Source organism: Nicotiana tomentosiformis, chromosome 7 (assembly GCF_000390325.3).
Source record: "Nicotiana tomentosiformis chromosome 7, ASM39032v3, whole genome shotgun sequence".
In the NCBI taxonomy this organism is placed as follows: Eukaryota; Viridiplantae; Streptophyta; class Magnoliopsida; order Solanales; family Solanaceae; genus Nicotiana; species Nicotiana tomentosiformis.
In genome coordinates, this window is record NC_090818.1 from 93,289,604 (window position 1) to 93,313,181 (window position 23,578).

The 23,578-nt window shown below is 40.9% G+C and overlaps 1 protein-coding gene across 1 annotated transcript; it reads right to left on the reverse strand.

Annotated features, from left to right (window-relative positions):
* Positions 1-19,747: 19,747 nt before the first annotated feature.
* Positions 19,748-21,809, reverse strand: LOC138896018 (uncharacterized). Its single transcript, XM_070180792.1, has 3 exons — positions 21,538-21,809; positions 21,150-21,465; positions 19,748-20,533 (listed from the first exon to the last, which is right to left on the reverse strand). The coding sequence occupies exons 1-3, from the start codon at positions 21,807-21,809 to the stop codon at positions 19,748-19,750; spliced, it is 1,374 nt and encodes a 457-aa protein (XP_070036893.1).
* Positions 21,810-23,578: the final 1,769 nt, after the last annotated feature.

Below are 23,578 nucleotides of genomic sequence, written 5' to 3' on the forward strand. Positions count from 1 at the left end.
CATCGCCAACGTCACCGTCTTAGCGTTATAATCAAGTATAGCATGACATGGTAACAACCGGTCCATGCCTAAAATCACATCAAAATCGATCATACTTAGTAATAATAGATCAAATCTAGTATCATAACCTCCAAGGGTAACTACGCACGACTGATATACTCGATCCACCACAGTAGAATCCCCCACCGGTGTAGATACATGAACAAACATATCTAAATAATCGCGAGGCATATCCAAATAATGAGCAAAATAGGATGACACATATGAATAAGTGGAACTTGGTCAAATAACACTGAAGCATCCTTGTGGCACACTAAAATAATGCATGAGATCATAGCGTCGGAAGCAACTATCTCTAGCCTGGCTGAAAATGCATAGCAACGAGCCTACACACCACCTGATCGACCTCCCCCTCTAGGGCGACCTCGAACTGTCTGAACCCCGCCCCTAGTTTGTTGTGCGGGTGGTGTAGATGTTGGTGTTGAAATCATAGGTTGTGAGCTCTCTGCAACCCTACTCAGAAGTCTGGTAAATCCCTCTTGAGATGACTCAAGTCCCCAAACTTGTAACAACTCCTCCTATAAGGCTGCTGGCCCTGATAACTCGAAGAACTGCCAGTGGAAATTTGGGTAGATGGAGCACGGTAAGAACTTAGTGTCGGCAGTGCACTAAATGATGACTGAGCTGGAAGACCACTGTATGAACTGTGGCTAACTAAAGAACCACGAGGAACATGATGAGTTTTCTGAACGGGTCTAAAAGGACGACCTCTATTGTAATGTGACTGACCTCCAGATAAGGCACTGCTGAAACCACCTAGACCACAAAGCCTCTTGACCTTATGCTCCTCACGCTCAGGCTTGCAAACCTGCTCCAAACGTCTAGCAATCTCGACCACCTGGTCAAACCTAGCATACATCTTAGCCTCTCAAGCCAAACTATAACATAAACCATAGAGTCCATTAATGAACCTCCTGATCTTATCCCTCTAAGTGGGAACCAACCATATAGCATGACATGCCAAATTTGCAAATCTCATCTCGTACCAGGTCATAGTCATATCCCTCTAACATAGTTGCTCAAACTCCCTACGAAACTCCTCTCTGTGAGTGTGTGGAACAAACTTCTCTAAGAAGAGAACTAAGAATTCATGCCATGTAAGTGGCGCTGCGCCAGCTGGCCTACCTGATTCATAAGTTTGCCACTTTTGTATGTTGCCCTTGTCAGCTGAAAAGTAGTAAAAGCAACTCCACTGGTGTCCAAAATACCTGTTGTGCGAAGAATCCGCTAACACCGATCCAAAATATTCTGAGCATCCTTTGATTCTCGTCCACCGAACTCGGGTGGATCAAGCGTCCTAAACCACTCCAACCTTTTCTCCTCCTCATTAGACAGAGGTGGACCAACCTCGGCTCGAGCAGCAATAACTAGCTGAAATTGTAAAACCTCTAGTGTCTGATAATTCTAAGCTAGTTGCTATGGAGCACGGGCGGTGGGTGTCTGGGCACCTCCTCCAGCATGTGACGTAGCTAGTGTAACTGGTATAGTAACTGCCTCAGCCAAGCTCATGCATACACTCAAGTTTTAAGCCAAGGCCTCCTGAAGACCAGGAATAACAATAGGTATCACCGGTAGTTGGTCCCACCGGCTCACAGTATCTAGAACCCGCTCCTCCACTGGAGCAATTGGTGGCTCCACAGTTGCTGCTCTAACTGTGGTACGAGCCCCACCTCGGCCCCGGCCTCTCGCGTCCCTACCTGGTGGTACTGGTGCCTACCTACCTGATCCGATTGCACGTGTCCTGACCATTTGTAAGAGAATAGAAGAGTAAAATTTCAAACTTCGGAAATAACAAATCCGCACAACAAAAATGTAAGAAAATGAAGTTTTCCTAACAGTTCAGTAGCCTCTCAAAGATAAGTATAGACATCTCCGTACCTATCTGCAAGACTCTACTAAACTTGCTCATGACCCATAATACCTATGAACCTAGGGCTTTGATACCAACTTGTCACGACCCAAAACTACCAATTAGGCGTGATAGCGCCTAACGCACTTGCTAGGCAGGCCGAACATATCAAAAGAAAACATAATAACAGAATTTAACACAATGGTACAAGTCTAAAACCATCAAATGTAACATAACAATACTAATACGTGATAAATCCCCCAGAACTGGTAAATACAGAGTCATGAGCTATAAAACGGAAATACATGTCTGATGATCTAAATAACAAATATTGTCTGAAATAAAGACAATAGTACAAAACGGGAAGAAACGCCAAGACTGTAGTCAAGATTTAGCTCTACCTCATCTCTCAGTGACCACTCAACTATGCGTCTCAGCTACTGATAACAGGGTCCTACACCTGGATTTGCATAATTAAGTGCAGAGTATAGTATGAGTATAACCGACCCTATGTACTCATCAATTATCATAACTAACATCAGCGAGCTAATAGAAACAAGAATTATAAATGATACTCGCTAATCACCTGTACAGTTCATAAAAGCAACAAGTACATAACAATAATATGATCAAGTCATGAATATCTAAAAGAACCACCATGGTGCACACAATTACTTAACGTACTCTGCTCAATCAAAATCCAGCATATAAAGAAGATTTGCAATTAAAGCACATAGTAGTCAAGGAAGTTGCAAGTAAAGATGAAATGCAACAACCAAATCAAACGTTAGCAAGATTGTTCCTCAGAATTTCCATGACAGTACAAAACCACTTATCAGTTTTCTTTAATCCGTGTGTACACCATCAAGAAGGCACATAAAAGGGTGACCCTATGGGGATAAATCCATATCCACAAGATGCACGACGCAGTCATGTGCAATAATCATAATTCGTCTAGCTTGGTCACGTGCTCAATATCGTAATTCGCCCAGCGTGGTTATAGGATCACTATCACAGATATGTCCGGTATGGTCATAGGCACAATATCACAATCTGCCCATCGTGGTCACAGGCACAATATCACAATCTGCCCGGTGTAGTCATGGGCTGCCAGTTCAATCCATATCACACATAAAGCAGATATGCAAGAATACATGTACATGATAAAAGAACATCAAATCTCATACTCCTGAACTATATAAGTTACATGCTAAGGTGTATACATGTGCAAGTGTGATATCATAGCTCGAATGAGGTAATTACATCACAAAATAGCAACTATTAGGTTTGATCAGAAACATCACAACATGAAGCATAGTTATCAATTCAAGGCATATCATAGCCTAAGCACTACCTATAGCATGAAAAATACCCCGGTGCATGCACATGGGCTTAGCTCTATATATGTGCGCCACCCATAGCACGTAGCTATCACAAATAACTAAGGCAACTAGTGCCTCAACAAAGTCTAAGTAAGATACTTGCCTCAAGCAAGCCAAATCACTTTTCTAAATGGCTCTTCCCGCATGTATCAACCTCCGCACGACTCGAATCTAGCCAAACTAACTTAATATCATTAATAAAAGCCATAGAAAACGTTCCAAATGATAAGGCTAAGATCTTTAATCAAAATCACAAAGTCAACCCAAAAGGTCAACCCTAGGCTCACACCCCGAAACCTAACCAAACTCATAAATTATGAAAATCCATTCAAATACGAGTCCAACTATACCAATTTCATCGAATTCTGACCTCAAATCAACGTTCAAATCATCAAATCTCACTCTCCAAAATCATAGTCAAAATTGAATAAACTTCACTTACCTCTTCAATTGTAGTGAAAAGCCCTTCAAAACTCGCCTCCAGCCGAGCTCCACAACTCCAAAACTAATAAAATAACCAAACCATTTGCCTATAAGATCTGTCCAGCAAAACTGCATTTGCGGTCCACTTAGTCGCACTTGCGATGCCTCATTTGTGGAAAAACCATTGCAGATACGGGAATGACTTTGCCTCCCGACCAGCCGCTTTTGTGGCTCCGCGTATGCGGATAATCTTGCGCACCTGCACACAATGGCCGCACCTGCGGCTCCGCATCTGTGGTCTAGCCCTCCGCAGATGCGAAAACAACAAAAACTTGAACCTACAGCAATTTCCTCTAAGTCCATAATGGCCTGAACTCAATCCGAAACACCCCTAAGGCCCCGAGACCCCGTCCAAACATACAAACCAATCCCAAAATATAACACGGACCTACTCGAGGCCTCAAGTCACATAAAACAACATCAAAACAACGAATCGCACTCTAATTCAAGCCTAATGAACTAATGGACTTTCAACTTCCAAAACTCAAGCCGAACCATTTCAAATCAACTTCGAATGACCTCAATTTTTGTATTTAAGTCCCAAATGGAACAACAGACCTATTCCAACCCCCGAAACTAAAATCTGAACCCGATATCAATAAAGTCAAACATATCATCCTTCCAAACCTTTAACTTTCCAACTTTCGCCGAAAAGCATCAAACCAACCTACGGATCTCCAAATCCACATCCGGACATACGCCTAACTCCTAAATCTCCCTATGAATCTATTGGAACCATAAAAACACCATTCTATATTCATCTACACAAAAGTCAAACTTTGGTCAACTTTTACAACTTAAGCCTCCAACCTTGGGACTAAGTGTCCCAATTTACTCCACAACCTCCCTGAAACCAACCCAACCACCCTAGTAAATCACGTAATCACAAATACACATATGTAAATCATCACATAGGGGATACGGGGCTAAAATAATCAAATGATCGGTCGGGTCGTTACACTCTATTTGAGCAACATGAGCATTTTTAGATGGTCGACCATGGAAAGAGTAACACACCTCATGGGTGTGTCCAAGCCTATTATGATAAGAACACTTGGGTCGAGATCTCCAAAATGACCTCCTCCGCATATATTCTCCATAGTCTTAGATGCTCGATTTTTCACTAACTAGGATGAGAGAACAGATGAGTTAATTGTCTGTGATGAGATTACTATGTGGTTGGGCATTGTAGTAAGGCGAAGTAATAAAGAGAATAGTTCATCAATTATTGGGACAGTCAGACTAGCCAAAATCTAGTCACGCACCGAATTAAGGTTGTTAGGAAGTTCAATGAGTATAAGAACTAGAAACATCTTTTATCATTGATCTTGTTGCTTTTCAACATTAGCAGAAACTGGTATAAACTTCTAAAATTCCTCCATAACTGCATGTACTTTTCCCAAGTAAGTAGACATATCTAATTCCTATTTCTTCAAATTTGTCATCCGCGATATCACATCAGAGAAACGAGATATATCATTAGTGTATAAAGTACAAGGCGTTTCCCAAACTAAATGACATGCCTGGAATGGATGAAACAAATGCATCAACTTGGAATCAATAGATCGCCACAAGATACTATAGAACTAAGTATCGATCATTTCCCATTGTGCTTTGGCCTTTTCATCTCCCTCACTAGCCTTTTTGGTTTAGTGATCTTGAACAACTTGACCTTTACACCACAACTCCATAGACAAAGCCCAAAATAAATAATTTGAACTTCCAAGTAGGGATTTAGAATTAATCATAAAGGCTGAATTTCCAACTCTACTGTGTTTAGAACCAAAGGCACCTAAATTAAGAGACATTATTAGATTGAAGTGAGTTCTAGTAAATTATCACCAAATAACAGAATGAGTCAACTGTAACTTGTTGAAACAGGTGAAGGAACACTGTATCTGCCAGAAAAACATTATTTCTGTTGGAGAAAATCATTATAGCGATCATGTCTAAATTGCTGACAGAGTGCTGCCGGAAATAGATCTCTGACTGGCGCGTAGGGGCGTGTGGATGGGTATTTTCTGGAGAATCTTTTATCACGTCCCAACCTGGGGAGGCGTGGCTGGCACCCGGTGTCGTACTGGCCCGAGCGAACCACTCTGTAACTCATGATCATTCTATGAAAATTAGAACATATGTAGGCTGACTTGGCTGAACTTATTCTTTCTATAACTATCATGGGCCAACATGGCCACAACTCATAAGGTATAACTATAAGTGGGCAAATGTTGTGTCAACGAGCTAACTCAAAACATGAATACACACAGACTGTCAAGGCCTTTGACATGCTATACATACTGAACATGTGTCTACAATGCCTCTAAGAGTATTTGACATCAAAATATGTTCAGGATAGGACACTGACTTACCCATAAGTATATATATACATAGGACTGTCTCATAACCTCTAGACTCGGTTGTACTCCGGATGAAATGGAGCTTTGCCAATCCTCAATTGGATAAAAACTCCGCCCATGATAAGAGCCCGTCAAACTGGATACCTGAACCTACAGGCATGAATGCAATTACCTGATGATGGGACATTAGTACAAAGAAATGTACTGAGTATGTAAGGCAGATAACATATAAATAACTTAATTTAAACTGAACTGACATATATATGATATACTAAAAGAAATTTGGAGGGTCAATGAGATCCGTGAATCATATTTACCTTATTCTGACCCCTAACATATCTATGTATTGAATTATCCAACTTACCTTACAAAGGATGTAGACTGAAAAGGGAAGGCTCCGTTGGCCGAGAACATTTAATGTCATATATACATCTAATTCGTGTCATGATATACCAGAACTTGTTCTCATATGCTATTTGTACTGGAAACCATCATATTATGGAACTTCATCTATAACAGTCTTCTAGCCATCATACCTTATATCTGAATACTTACCTCAGACAGATCAAACATCTCTAGGGCTACACAAAAACATAAAAGTGGCACTTACAAGTTTCATAAGAGACCGTCCGTATGGCTCACTCATAAACATGAATAACCATTGGCTCGTACGCGTAACATAGTAGACCGTCTGTACTGCTCATAATACTGAGGTCTGGCTATGCATGCAACTGAGACAGTCCATAACCAACCTTCATTATGCACCTATGCATTCATAGACCGTCCATAGGGCTTCGCTGTTCACCGATGCGTTCATAGACCGTCCGTAGGGATCATGTCTTATACATATTCATTTCATATCACTCATGCAAACATCAGTCACTCATCAATAGATAAACTCGTATTCATAAACATACAAGTTCGTGAGTAACTCGTTACAATAACCAATCCTTATTCCTTAGCCACTTTCTACGTCATCCTTCATATTCTATATTATTTAGCCATAAATAACGTTGTAACTATTTCTAAATCGCACTTCTATCCTTATTTCACACCACGACTCATTTCTAGGGATTACATGACTCTTTCTACTTATAGCTATGTAATATTCTTAGCTTGTGAGGCTACTCGTTATACATATATATATATATATATATATATATATATATATATATATATATATATATATATATATATATATATATCCATTCATCAATACGTAACAAGAGTTGCGGGATTTACGCTCTACCAACTTATATTCTTATTGCTAAGCTTATCATATTCTATAATTTATGACTCCATAGGTAACGTATATCATCTCTTAACATCACCCTCATATATAATCAACCTTATTTAACTTGAGAGCAGCATAATTATCTTCGTGGGTCTATATCGGTTTCGTGAACACAAATGTGTAAGTATTGGAAGTTGTGCCATTCTTTAGGTCGAAACACTCTTATCATTCTACAACTATACATTATGCTACCTTGTTGAACTATTCATATATAACTATACCTCATTATGCGGACACTATATTGCTTTGGATTCGTCGGACCATTTGAACGTAAAGTTTAATTAACATCTAGACGTCTTGTTACATATAAAAGACAAGGACCTTTCAGAAGGCTCTATTTACTCCTTAATAATATATAAAACTGCGATCAACACAATCCATTTCAACATTGGTATGACTATACTCGTGAATGGACCTTAATCGTTGGTATAGTACGTATACAAAGCCTCGTCCCCTTGAATTCCTTATAAGGGAAACATAACTTAGGGAACCATACCAAAGAAAAGAAAGGAAGACCTTACATACCTCCCAGTCTAATCCTCAAGATAACTTAACCTGCAGCTCCTTTATCTACAAACAATGAACAATACTGTCGTCACAATACGAATGCCATAACTTATCGCATTTGAATGACACACTTTATTCAACGATAAAACGGACAGCACCTCTCCTATTTATATAGCTTCCCATGAGTTAACACAACCAACAACATCCCAAACAACATCAACAATACTCATAATAAGCCTTTCAAAATAGTTTAACAATCCCGACGAGCGGCAAGCTTGGTTTGTGACTAAACAACTATAGTTGTAAACCCCTTCTTCCTTCCAGAATTTATCAACAACATTAACCGCCACATATTCAATTATCCCTACTAATTTTCAGCCATAATACAACTTTAAAATATTCCCATAATAGTCCCGCAAGTTCAGCAACTCAAAACTTATTTTTCAGATTACTAAAACACATTTCCGACTTGTCTTTTCATTCAAATCGAGAAACACAACCAAAAATACATAATTAAGCTTATTCTCATATAAAAATTGCCATGAATTTAACTTAAAATTAAGTTCACAACCAGCCAACAGTGATGCCACAACAAACAGCATACTACTCTTTCGAAACTCGCAAGTTCTAGTCTTTACGATGAAGCTACAACTCGTAGAAGCTTAGATAAGGGAAAGAGAAGCATACACTTACCTTGGAATAAGTAGAACCCACGAAACCTAGTCCCTCTTCACCCAAAATCAGTCCCCCAGCGCAGCTACAAGAAGGAGAAGGGAAATTAGCAAGTTGTCAGGGTTTTTTCGGCACTAGAATCGCTTCGTATCACCCGAAAACACCTAGGGTTTGTGTGGGATTATTTGGGGGAGGAGTTGCAGGGTTTCAATCTAATGTTCTTAATCTGTAATATTAGTGAAATAAATGGTTTAATTCAGCCCTTAAAAAGCGCCTTGGCCGCCCCTTTTTGGGGATTTATTTGGTCTCTTCATTTAAACAAGTAGGTGACACACCTACTTGCTGTCTCGCCCCTTTTTCTCACAAAATCGGGTTTCGACGTTGATAACTCTTTTAAAAGGAAGGGTTACTAAAAGAGAGAGTCTCCACCTAACGGATTAAGGTGCGTTAGGGCACCTTTTGCAAATGACTCAGGTTTACTAGTTTGTGTCACCAAAGATCGGGTAAGGGCTAAAATTACCTCGAAGAGAAGGTATTAGGCACTCCTCGAGGTCCACAATGGTGGGTCCTGGCCGAACTCAAATCATGTGAATTAGTCTAAGAGAAAAGAAACAATTAACAAATGAAATAAACGATTTATTTTAAAATAGATATGGGGGGGTCCTAAGTTTTTTAGCATAAAGGATCACCCCGTACAACATAAATAATATTTCGTAACTCCCTCAAGACAGGGTGTTACTCATAAGATTCAGCGGGCACAGACTATCATCTCCTGCTACCCGAATACTATCTTTAAGTTGTTTACCTAAAGCGCTCTAGTCAATTCTAAGTCGTACTCAATGCGTGCACTACTCGTCCCATGCCTAGGGTCCAGGAGGCATTTGGACCTCTATTTCAGGGTGGTTCTAGACCTTAACTTAGGTTGCTCAAAAGAAGAAAACTAGGCGACATAAAAAAAACAGTTAGGACTTTCAAACAGAAACAAGTATGGGCTCAAGTTACCCTCCGCATTTAGACATCAAATGCATGCCAAATTGATTAGCACTGACAATTGCAGATTTTAATAAGTTAAGGTTGCAGAACCCTATAGGCAGGATCTCCACATGACACTGAATTTAATGAGCAGACATTTTATACGTAAAAGCCTTTTCTCTTAATACAATTTCTAAAACCGACATAATTGTCTACTGATTGTAGGTATAAGGGATTAAAACCTATAGGCATGATGTCTAGGTGATTCACGCAGTAACTAACAATGGTAATCACAGGAATATGTTCCGAATTGCTTAATCGAGTCCTATAAGCATGGTTTCTAGAATGGTAATTAGCACAGTGTTGAAAACTCTTAAAGAAACGAGTAGGGCAATAATTAAAACAGATTCAAACCCTATAGGCATGATTTCTAGAATTAAAACTGATTTTATATCCTATAGGCATGATTTCTATAATTAAAAACTGATTTTAGATCGTATAGGCATGGCATCTAATTTGTAGATTAAACCGTAGGTAAACAGAATCCTATGCACACATTGAGATATTAATCATTTAATATCCTATAAGCATGGTTTCTAACAGGTAAAAGCAGAACACATTTGAACCAAATAAAGAACCTATATGTAAGAAGAACGCACATTTGAGCAAAGTAATAAACCTATAGGCAGGATTTCTACCCATTTCAATACAAGTGTAAGATAAAACCCCTTTCCCAATTTTACTAATACCCCAAAATGTGATTACAAGAATTATTACAGACCAGAATGAATGGAATAAATTATAAAGTAGAATAACTATAGGGAGCCTACAGCAGGCCCAAAGATATACCCAGTCAAACCAAGCCTTCATTCTAATGGCTCATAACAGCCCAAAATTACATCTTCATGGACATAAGGCAGCCAGGAATTAAGTGATTCACCCAATGGGCATAAAACAGAGTTGAGCATATAGAACCAAGACCCTAGTGTGTCAGAGTTCCCAAAGGCTTCAAGAACCCAGGGCAGTGCTCACACTAGGGAGGTTAACAGAGATAAGTCAGAGGAGAGACTAGGGACCAAGTCCTAGTGTGTCAGAGTTCACAAGGGTCTCAAATGAACCCTGAGCAGTGCTCATACTAGGGAGGTCAAAGGACAGAACCTACGTAGCCTTGGCTTTCAGCCGGCTAAGAATGGGATTCAAAGAGCTTAGGTGACAAGTGAAAGAAGGGACCAAAATTGAGAAATAGGAATTGAGGGATTTAAACAGACACCACCAAATTGAGCAAACAAAGCAAATAGTTGCCTAAATCACAGAACTTTAAAAAAGCAAGCTGAATGTAAACTGAGAAATAGGTCCCATACTTACCGCATAAGCAGTCATATGCTGAAAAGAAGTTGAGAAAAGAACATGTTTGCAGGATTGACAAAGATTGTTGTACACAGGTGCAAAACAGGTTGAAACATGGTTGAATTATACTAAGTACACAACCTTGTATTATTACCAAGAAAACAGGACAGCATTGTAATGAGTCAAATAATCATAGAAAGAGCAGGGCATCATGTTTGCACAGGGGTGAGATTACAATCACAAATTAAGACACATATGCAAAACTATTACTATAGAGTGGAAGGTAAAATCATGTCAAGTAGCAGATATAGGCATTCAAGCTTTGTCATAGTGGTCTAATTAGCTAAAGATGATCCGATTATAACAAAGGTTTAGCCTAACATTGCAAAGTAACAATTCAAGCATGATGAGACAACTATTCCAAATCACAAGCAAACACCAGAGGGGTATGGGGCCGAGTGATCATGTTGAGTGACACAATAGCAGAGAGGCATATTATGACTAACAATGAAGGTCTTAACACAGGTTAACACAAATGTGAGGCATCCACCACAGGGATTCAGGACAAAGTAAGTAAACATGTTCATGAGCATTTAGGAGTCAATTCACTAACTGAATAAACCTTAAGAAGGTTCATATTAATCAGGCTAGGAGTAGATAACTTCAAAACTGGTAGCATTAAGAGCAGTTAAATGCTAAAGAGATTAAAAGCATATAAAGTTGACAGAACGATGCCTAAACATAACTCAGAAGCATATTGAACCATGGATTCAGAAGTAAGAACACATAAAAATCAGAGACACGTAAGGATGAAATTTCAAAAGTCAAGTGACTTACCAGTTAAGCGAAAATGCATAAAATAACAGAAGTCCAAAATATTCTGAATAGCAAGATCTCAAAACTAAATGGCCTTGGCTTTCAGCCGGCCAAAATCAGAGTATAGAATGCAATATCAGAGTAAAGCTTTAGATCTAGTGAGGCTATAGTGAGTCAAAAAGTGTCCTCTAAAGGGAATGGGGGAAGGGTTTATATTGTGTAGAAATCGAACACATAGACATGAAAAACAAATTATTCAGATGCAAACAAGATAGAAAGAAAATATTTCAGAATCAATTAGAAGCAATTTTAGAGCATAAATTAGAGATTCAGTAAATCAATAGGGAAACACACAAATAATACGAAAAATACCAAAATCGTTCAGAGTCATATTTAAGGCAAAGAATAAAGTAAAAAATAGGGAAAGATAAGGAAAAAGAGTAGTCAAACACAGAAAAGAAAAAATATCAAGTAAGAATCGGTAAGAAACAAAGGGGAATTCAAACCATAGTTGGCAGAAATCACAAATTGGCCAAAATCTCGGCTAATCGGACCCATATAGCCATCGTTGTGAAGCATATGGACGAGATACATGTCCAGATTCAAGTAGTCAAGAGGAAATGGTCGAAATCTGAGGTGTAGTACTTGCCATGTTTAGGCAAGTACTAAGAGGCAACATAGAATCGTAGGAGATGGTGATTTAATACCCAAAAGGTAAGAAAATCATGGAAAAATCCATGATTGAGGCAGATTCGGAGAGGTTTTTTGAGAGGCGGCGGGTTAGGGTTTTCATAGAGGAGAGAATAGAGAGGCGGCGGGTTTGGAGGGAATGGGGTTAGGGTTTAGGGTTGAGTGATATAAGGAAAGGGGGAGTCGTTTGTAAGCCGTTGATTATTTTTTATCAACGGCTGGGATTTGAGAAGGGGTTGGGTCGTTTAGGATTGGGCTGGGGTTATTGGGCCAAGGTCTGGGTAGTCAGGTTCGAAATTAGGAGGAATTTAGGGCTAGATTTTAAATATCCAATTTTAATCAAATAAATAATTTATAAAAGTAATAAATAAATAAATAAAAATATCATATGTGCATGAAAATGATTAAAAACAATTATGTAACATTATAAAAATATAAAAAGTTATTTTTTGTATAAATAATATAATTATATGTACATATGGGCTATTATTGCAAAATGTGCAATTTAGCCCTGAAAATTGCCAATGTAATTATACAAAATGCACTGAAAAAATTTAAAACCTCATATTGGTATAAATGAAAGGTTTTGATGATTAAATCATCATAAAAATAATTATGAGGATAATTATTGGATATTTATATAATAAAATACAGAAATAAATTGATTTAAAGTCTTTAAAAATCATGGAAGATTATGAAAAATACTTGTGTATGCTTGTAAATCAAATGATGATGCATATGCACTATTTTGAAAAACAAATATATATATATATATATATATATATATATATATATATATATATATATATATATATATATATATATATGAAAAAAATATGAGGGAAAAATTGGGTATCAACAGTTGCCCCTCTTTACCCGGGAAGGATGAAAGAGTTGTCGGGTAAAGAAATGATGACCGATTTTGACCGAATGGGGTAATTTGAAAAAATGTAGGCCGCACTATGGTCTCTGAGCTGCCTACATATCCCTGGTTTTACAGGAATCAGGCCATGTGTAGTTCTGGATCCAACGGTAGAACGAACCGATGGAGTTGTTGTAAGAACGAACAAAATATTCGGGATAGGACAAATCGGGATTGAGAATGGTTATGGATACTTGAGTAGGTATTGGATGAGAATGGGTAACGGATGATGATCGGTTACGTTTGAAATAATTGAAGGATATGGACGTTGAATGGAAACTGAAGCGAAGATTGCTCCCGTTAGGACAACGGTTACTTACCGGATTACCTGCAAACTCAAAATACGATGTATATAGATTATCGCATAAATTTAAACATGATGCAAATTCCCTTTGGACCATGGAGATTGTCTTTGGACGGTGAGGATGACGTCCTTAGACCATGATGTCCTGGGCCATGAATTGTGCGGTGAAGGATTCGCAGGCCATGAAATGATGTTCTCGGGCTATGAAGATGGTGCCTCCGAACCATGATGCCTTTGAATAATGATGTGCAAGATTAAGAGGTCCTCAGTCCATGGCATAGTGTCCTCCGGCTATAAGGATGATGCCTTTGGACTATGACGCCTTCGAAAAAATTAGCTATATGTCAGCCCATGAGATGCAGAGACATGATGCTTGAGATAAAACCAGACAGAGCTTAGTCCTATGTAGAGTTGGAGGCAGAGCTCAGCCTCGAGAGAAGAGAATGATGCAAGGTTTTTGGAATAGAGCAACATTTGTGGTCATGCAAGGAGATACAATGCTTAGTCTCGTGGTAGGGGAAGGCAGAGCTTAGCCTTATGCAGTTGAGAGGCAGGGCTTAGCCTCATGCAAGATTTGAGACAATGTTTAGTCTCATGCAATGGGAAGGCGGAGCTTAGCCTTATGCAATTAAGGAGGCATGTCTTAGCCTTATGCAAAGATTTGAGATAATGCTTAGTCTCATGCAATGGGAAGGCAGAGCTTAGCCTTATGCAATTAAGGAGGCAGGGCTTAGCCTCATGCAAGGTTGAGACAGTGCTTAGTCCCATGCAATAGAAGGCAATGCTTAGCCTTATGCAGTTGAGGAGGCAGGTCTTAGCCTCATGTAGGATGGAGACAATGCTTAGTCTCATGCAAATGGAAGGCAATGCTTAGCCTTATGCAGTTGAGGAGGCATGGCTTAGCCTAATGCAAGATTTAAGACAATGCTTAGTCTCATGCAAATGGAAGGCCATGCTTAGCCTTATGCAGTTGAGGAGGCAGGGCTTAGCCTCATGCAGGATGGAGACAATGCTTAGTCTCATGCAAATGGAAGGCCATGCTTAACCTTATGCAGTTGAGGAGTCAGGGCTTAGCCTCATGCAGGATGGAGACAATGCTTAGTCTCATGCAGCGAATAAATAATAAGTGATAGCGAAGTATTTCTTAGCTGTGGATGAGTTCGGTAGCCTTGTTGTTGTGAAGACGGTGATTCTAAGGTGCGCACGTACTGGCGACTATCTCTTGTTCCTGCATTCAAAGAAAAATCGTGACTTTTGCGGGGGAGGTTGGTTCGTGCCTTTGTCTGCTTGCTTTGCTCTGTTCCGCATTGAAATCATGTCCGAGTTACCATGGGTAGCATCTGGCTAAGAATAAAGTTTTCGAAAAAATATGCATGCATAGTTATTGAAAACATAGTAATGTGCAATTTAAAAATTGATTAGATGAACCAATAACTGCGACATTGTTAGAGACATTGCGACCTTCTTGCCATAGAATTTTGAGGGTCCTCCTCAAAATTCTGCCCCAGTTACCTAGATGAATCTCTGGTTGTTCCGCATACAGTGTCGTTGGCTGAACTTGCTTCGGAATTTTGAGGGTCCTCCTCAAAATTCTGCCCCAGTTTCAGATTATGGGAAAAATGGAAATTTTATTGTATTGTGACCGAACCCACAGGGCTGCCTACGTATCCCCTCTTAAACGGGAATCAAGTCAAGCGTAGTTCAATTACATCAATTGCATAAATATAAACAGCTTTAAACATAGTATCTTTTGACTGCATCTAAGTTGATAGGCTTTGGCCAAATCTCTCCATCCATTTCTACGAGTATGAGTGCTCCTCCTGTTAGTACTCTTTGAACAATATAGGGTCCTTGCCAGTTAGGTGAGAATTTTCTTTTGGCTTTATCCTGATGTGGAAAGAATCGTTTCAACACTAGCTGCCCCGGTGCGAACTGTCTAGGTTTGACCCTTTTGTTGAAAGCTCTGGATATTCTGTTCTGATAAAGCTGACCATGACACACCGCATTCATTCTTTTCCCATCAATGAGAGCTAACTGCTCGTAGCGGCTTCTTATCCATTCCGCATCACTGAGCTCATCTTTTGTATAATTCTCAAGGAAGGAATTTCTACCTCGACGGGGATGACGGTTTCAGTACCTTAGACCAATAAGTAAGGAGTTTCCCCGGTTTATGTGTGGACTGTGGTATGGTATCCCAATAAGGCAAATGGTAAATTCTCGTGCCACTGCTTGTGATTCTCTACCAACTTCCTTAGTATCTTCTTAATGTTCTTGTTGGCGGCTTCCATAACTCCATTCATTTGGGGTCGGTATGCTGTGGAGTTTTTGTGCTTGATCTTGAAGGTTTCGCACATGGCTTTCATTAGATCACTGTTGAGATTCGCGGCATTGTCAGTGATAATGGATTCTGGAACCCCGAATCGACAAACAATGCGGTCTCTGATAAAATCTGCGACGACTTTCTTGGTTACAACTTTGTAAGATGCAGCTTCAACCCACTTTGTGAAATAGTCGATGGTCACTAGAATGAACCTATGCCCATTTGAAGCGGTGGGCTCGATTGGTCCAATGACATTCATTCCCCAGGCAGCAAAAGGCCAAGGTGCGTTGGTTGCATTAAGTTCATTTGGAGGTACCCGTATCATATCTGCATGTATCTGGCACTGATGACATTTCTGGACATATCAGATGCAGTCTGTTTCCATAGTCATCCAAAAGTATCCGGCTCTGAGTATCTTCTTAGCTAGGACGAAACCATTCATATGTGGGCCGCAGGTTCCAGAGTGTATCTCTTCGAGCAATTTGGAAGCTTTCTTAGCGTGAACACACCGTAATAATCCTAAGTCTAGAGTCCTTCTGTACATAATCCCTCCACTTTGGAAGAAATGGTTGGACAATCTTCGGAGCGTGCATTTTTTAGTATGATTTGCATGCTCCGGGGACTCTCCTTTTGCCAAGAACTCATTGATATCATGGAACCATGGATTCCCGTCTGCTTCTTCTTCAACATGAGCGCAGTAAGCCGGCTGATTATGAATTCTTACCAGAATGGGGTCGATGAAATTCTTTTCTGGATGTTGTATCATGGAGGACAAAGTGGCCAATGCGTCTGCGAACTCATTCTGGATTCTCGGGACATGTCTAAACTCTATCTTCGTGAACCTCTTCATCATCTCTTGCACATGATATAGATATGGTAATATCTTGGTATTCTTTGTAGCCCATTCTCCCTGCACCTGATGTACCAGCAGATCTGAATCACCAATTACCAGTAATTCCTGGATATTCATGTCAACGGCCAAATTGAGCCCCAATATGCAAGCCTCATATTCCGCCATATTATTAATGCATGGAAACCTGAGTTTTGCAGACACCAGATAATGTTGAACGGTTTCTGACACCAAAACAGCTCCGATACCGACTCCTTTGAAATTTGCAGCTCCGTCGAAAAACATTCTCCAACCATCGTAGGATTCAGCAATATCTTCTCTTATGAAAGACACTTTTTCATCAGGAAAATACGTTTTCAGTGATTCGTATTCTCCTCCTATAGGATTTTCTGCAAGATGATCTGCTAATGCATGTCCCTTGACTGCCTTCTGAGTTACATAGATGATGTCAAACTCACTCAACAATATTTTCCATTTGACCAACTTTCCTATAGGCATAGGCTTCTGAAAGATGTACTTTAGTGGATCCGTTCTCGATATGAGATATGTGGTATAAGCACAAAAGTAGTGCCTCAATTTCTGGGCTATCCATGTCGGAGCACAGCAAGTGCGTTCTAGCAGAGAGTACCGTGCTTCATAGGGTGTGAACTTCTTGCTCAGGTAATATATGGCATGCTCTTTTCTCCCTGTCTCGTCATGTTGTCCCAAGACACAATCGAAAGCCCCATCTAGTATGAAAAGGTAGAGTAGTAGTGGTCTACCAGGTTCTGGCGGGACTAGGACTGGTGGTGTGGTCAGGTATTCCTTGATTTTGTCAAAAGCCTTCTGACAGTCTTCAGTCCAGCTAGTGGCGGCATCCTTCTTCAGCATTTTGAAAATTGGTTCACATATTACAGTTGATTTTGCTATGAAGCGGCTGATGCAGTTGAGACATCCCGAGAAACTCATCACGTCCTTCTTGTTCTTTGGTGGTGGTAAATCCTGGATAGCTTTGACCTTTGACGGGTCTAACTCAATTTCTCGGCGGCTGACAATGAACCCTAACAATTTTTCGGCAGGAACTCCGAAGGCACATTTTGCGGGGTTCAGTTTCAGATTGTACTTCTGCAGCTGGTCAAAGAACTTTCTTAGATCTGCTATATGATCTGCGGCCCTCTTGGATTTGATGATGACATCATCCACATATACTTCTATCTCCTTGTATATCATGTCATGGAAAATGGTTGGCATGGCCCTCATGTAGGTGGCCCCAGCATTTTTTAAACCAAACGGCATCATTTTGTAACAGTACACTCCCCACAGCGTGATGAAAGTTGTTTTCTCCGCGTCTTCTTCATCCATCCAAATTTGATGATAACCCGCGAAGCAATCAACAAAGGATTGGAGTTCATGCTTGGCGCAATTGTCGATCAGTATGTGTATATTTGGTAATGGAAAATTATCTTTGGGACTTGCTCTGTTTAAATCCCGATAGTCGACACACACCCTGACCTTCCCGTCTTTCTTCGGAACCGGCACGATGTTGGCCAACCAAGTTGGATATTCAACCACCCTGAGGACCTTAGCTTTGATTTGCTTGGTGACTTCTTCCTTGATTTTTAGACTCATGTCTGGCTTGAACTTCCCGAGCTTCTGCTTTACTGGTGGACACATCGAATTGGTAGGCAGCTTATGAGCTACTATAGATGTGCTCAAACCGGTCATATCATCATAGGACCATGCAAAGATATCCTCATATTCCTTCAGGAAATGAGTGTATTTTTCTTTCTCTGATGGTGACAGGTGAATGCTTATACATGTTTTTTTGACTGTTTTGGAGTCTCCTAGATTAACTGTTTCAGTCTCATCCAAATTGGACTTAGGCTTGTTTTCAAAATTTTCCACTTCTCTGACAATTTCCTCGGGTATTATATCCTCTTCCAGATCCTCTGAATTATTATCCTTATGTTGCGTTGTCCCGTTACATGTCACAGTCGTAAGTTCATCGGGATAGGTAATAATAATATTGTAGAGAGAAACGTAAAGAATAATAATAAATATTAAAAAGAACAATACATTTAGATAAATCTTGAAAACGTCAAACAGGTGCGGCTCGATGACCCGAGCAATTATTTCAAAACAAAACATGCTTATAACAAAATGCTGAAACGTCTTAAATGCTCATAAAAATTGCTTTTAAAATAAATGATGCTAATTGCCAGTCTACCCAGGAACTCGATGGGCCCTTGATGGTGCAGTAGTCCAGTTCTTGAGAACAGCTCCCTTATCCACGGTCTGAATAATGAGTCCTTCTTCATCCTCCTCCTCGACTATCACACTGCAATCCATGTCTTCATCTTCCAAGAACATATTCCTTAAGACAGCTAGAACTTCATCTTCTTTAGATCCCCACATCATGTCGGCCTGATGAAAGGATTGGCTCAAATGTGGTACCGGCTGCTCAAGAGGGTAATAAGGACCACGCCATGGCGGCGACCAATTGTCATACTCCTGCCAGGAGTACTGATATCCAAGTCCAAAGGTCATGTCGTGACGTTTTAGCTGTATCGATTTGGTAATACCTTGGAGGTTCTTCCCGAGCCCTTTACCGGGTTTATACCTTGCCCACGCTAGTATGCTTTCTATTTTGCTGCTCCACCACTTGTCTTTCTCAATTGCATTGATGCGCTCGATACGATGATAAGTCTCCCCACCTAACTTCCTTCTATTTTCCACGACCGGAACAGTTTGGTTGGTATAAATGGGATTACTCCCGTCTCCATGAATGATCACCTCCTGATGAATCCATTCGAACTTTACATCCTGGTGCAAAGTAGAATCCACGGCCCCGGCGGCATGTATCCAAGGTCGTCCTAACAGCAGATTGTATGAGGCGGATTTGTCTAGCACTTGAAATTCAACATCAAACCAAGTCGGGCCCATCTACAAGCATAGATTGGTTTCCCCAATTGTGGCCCTTTGAGACCCATCGAACGCCTTCACATTCATAGTCCCTGCTCGTATTTTATGCAAACCTTTACCCAACCTTTTCAAAGTAGTCAGCGAACAGATGTTGAGACTGGACCCTCCATCTATCAAAACCCTGCCAATGAATTTATCCTCGCATTGTACCGTGATTTGCAGCCCCTTGTTATGGTTTAATCCCTCTAGTGGCAGTTCGTCTTCATGAAAGGTGATCTTGTGGCTCTCCAGTACTTGCCCTACCATGTTAGCCATCTCCCCACTGGTGATATTGTTAGGTACGTAAGCCTCATTCAATACCTTCATCAAGGCATTCCTATATGCCTCAGAATTCTGCAGTAATGATAGGATGGATATCTGAGCAGGGGTTTTGTTCAGATGGTCTACCACAGAATATTCTCTCGCTTGCATCTTTCTCCAAAGATCATCCGGGCCAGTTTCGATGATGGGTTGCTTGGAAGCAGCTTCTCTACTCGTTCCTCCCAAATTCTCAGGTGTATAAATTCTACCAGTCCTGGTCATCCCTTGTGCTGCACCAGATTCTTCCATTTTTGCTTTCCCTTTCCTCCTAGCTTCTGCAACATAGTCCCAGGGTACGGCATTGGATTTAACAGGCGGTGTGGATGCTACCGTCATAGTGAAGGGTGTGGTTACTTCTACTTCGAATGGAGCAGGTGCAGCTGCAGATGTTGTTTCCACCTCGAACGGGGTTGGTGCGGCCACTTCAACTTCAACTGGTGGATGTATCTGTACAACAATAGGAGCAAGATTGACCGCAGGTTTCTTTGGGTCATCCCCTTCTCGAATAATCCCAATCGACCCTTCTGGGTCCTATTTTTCATCAGTCTCTATCACATTTACTCCCTCGCCCCTATGATCCGGGAGGAGATTGTTGCGGACGTTAGGTGCAGCCTCCTTTGCTTGTATAACCTTGGTACAGATTAGTGTCTGGATCTTGTCTTTCAAGGTGCAACATTCATCAATGGTATGACCTTTCATGTCGGAGTGGTAGGCACATGTTTTGTTTGGATTGACCACTGAGAGGCATTTTCCATGGCAACAGCAGGAATAAGAGTGACATATCCAGCTTCTTTCAGTCTCTCGTATAATTGATCGATGGGTTCAGCAATAGGGGTGTATTGTCTGGGTGGCATGCGATCAAAATTTGGTCTGGGTTTCTGATAATTTTGGTGGGCTGGCGGTGAGTGATAATATGCTAGCTGGGTGTTATAAGTGTGGTAGGTAGTGGCGGGTTGTGGATATCTGGGAGGTGAAGGCTGATATGTGGGTGGAGGTGTTTGGAGAGGAGATTTTGGAACTTGGGCTACCATCACGGCCCCTACTTCTCTCTTCATGGATATACCCCTGACTGCAATGCTTTGTTTGTAGCCTGTAATGCCTCAAAATTAGTTACCATTCCGCTCTTGATCCCTTCTTCAATCCTTTCCCCTAGCTTGATGATGTCGGATAATTTATGATTATCGATAACCATCAACCTTTCATAGTATTGTGGATCCTGGGCCAGGACGAAGAACTTGTTCATCTTCTCTTCTTCCAATGCCGGCCTTATTTTCGCGGCTTCTGATCTCCATCGAGTAGCATACTCGCGAAAAGTCTCTGTTGGCTTCTTCTTGAGATTTTGTATGTAGAAGACGTCTGGTCCATTCTCCGTATTAAACCTGTATCGATCCATGAAATCCGATGCCATGCTTACCTAGCTAACCCACTTCTTTGTATTTTGGCTGATATACCATGATAGGGCGTCTCCAGTGAGGCTTCTCATGAACAGTTTCATGCGAATCCTTTCATCTTTTCCAACTCCTACGAGCATGTCACAGTATGTCCTTAGATGCACCTTTAGGTCACCTGTTCCGTCAAATATCTCGAACTTAGGAGGTTTGTAACCCTCCGGCAGTTCTACGTCTGGCTGAATACACAGATCTTCATAATTTAAACCCTTAATGCCTTTACCCCCTTCGACACCCTGGACTCGGCTTGTGAGCTTCTTAAGTTCCTCTGCCATATTCTTGATAAGCAGGTCCTTCTCGGCGGATTCCGGTGTGTATGGGGTTTATTGAGTGGGGTGAAGTAGAGTTTCTACATATATGGGGTTGTTTTGGTGGATGCTGGGGGTTTGAGTGTAGTGGTGATAATTGGTTGAGTTCTGCGGATCGGGGGTAGGTTGCGGTGTATTTTGAGGAGTATGGTAGGTAGTAGTTTGTGGATATTGAGTCGGAAGATGTTGGTGTTGAGGAGGAGTTGGCACTGGTGGAGGGTTAGAATTTTGAGGAGGTGTGGCATATTGATGAGGTGCGGGAGGGTTTTGTGGATGTTGGTTTGGTGAGTTTTGAGAAGGTGCTGGGTTTTGGGTGTTCTGTTGGTTAATATTCGAGACGTTTAAGGTGGGGGAGAGGTTTGCCAAGTTGCGGACCTACTCAAGTTCCCCTTGCAATTCCAGTATTTTTTACTCCAACTGTAGAACCAAATCATTCTTTGCCGGAGTACTCCGACCATCTGAAGTTTCAACATTTTCCACATGCACAGCGTTATCTTTCCTGATACCACTCATGTCGTCCATCTTAGCCTTTCCCTTACTTTTAGGATCACTTGGAGGAGGAGGAGGTGGAGGACCTCTAGATCTGGTATGATATGTTGATGATGCCAGTATGCACGAACCAACCTTAGGGGATGGGAATAATCAAAACCAAGAAAAGCAAAAAGGCAAACAAGTCAGTAGGGGATTTTGGAAGGATATTTGCAGTATTTAAATATGTATTGTGGAATTATAAATTCGCGTCCTAATTTTGGGGACCTCATTGTGTCTGAGGTAGGCCTAGCGACACATAGATTTGGAGAAACTTGATGCCGATAACTGCCTCATTTCATTAATGTAATAAATAGATCAAACCTCTAAAATGACAATAATTAAAAGAGTTGCTAGTGGTATTTGCCTTATTACAATCAATTTCTAAAACGACTCTAGAAAAGCAAATAAACAACAATTCTATTCTATTTGTTCTCGGGGGGGCCCTCTCCAAGCTTGGCCTTCTTGGCCCCATCAATCAAATTCCCCAGGTCGGGCATGTGCAGCAGTGGATTCGCCCTTGCTAGATGTCCTCCTTTGTTGCCCTCTACATTCTGACAATCCACGATCCTTTTCCTCATCTTCCATTCAAGTTCCATCAGACCCTGCTCTAAGTACTCCAACCTCTCTGTTGATTTTGTAGCAACTTCCCTCCATTCATTGATTAATTCCATGTCTATCTTGTGTTGTTCCAAATGTCTGGCTTCAGACTCAAGGATTCTCTTGCGCAACCTCTTGTATTTTACTTGTGCTTCGGCAACATCATCTATGACCCTATTTCCTCGATCGATCCCTGGCTCGACTTTTCCTGCTATGTCATCATCCAACCATGATAGGTAAAAATACACATGACCGGCGTGGTACCGATCTGGCTCGATGGTATCCTTTTCCACAATAATCTTCAGATGCCACATGTGTTGGGCCTCACACTTGAATGGAATGGCACCATCCTGAAAGTCTGCTTTGTAGTGAATCATCTTGGAAACTCGCAATATGACTTGTTTTCTCCCAGCCTGTCTCATGACCCTGATAGGAGCATAAGGATAGATACCCTCAACCCGATCAGAACTAAGTGAGGAACATCCCTGGACCGGATGATGAACTCGCTAGTAGGAACCACACGAACATCTAATGGACCTTGTCATCAATCAAACTGTTAAAGAAGTGTACCCAATCCACGGCGTTTTCCTGTTGTGCAAACCTGTCTG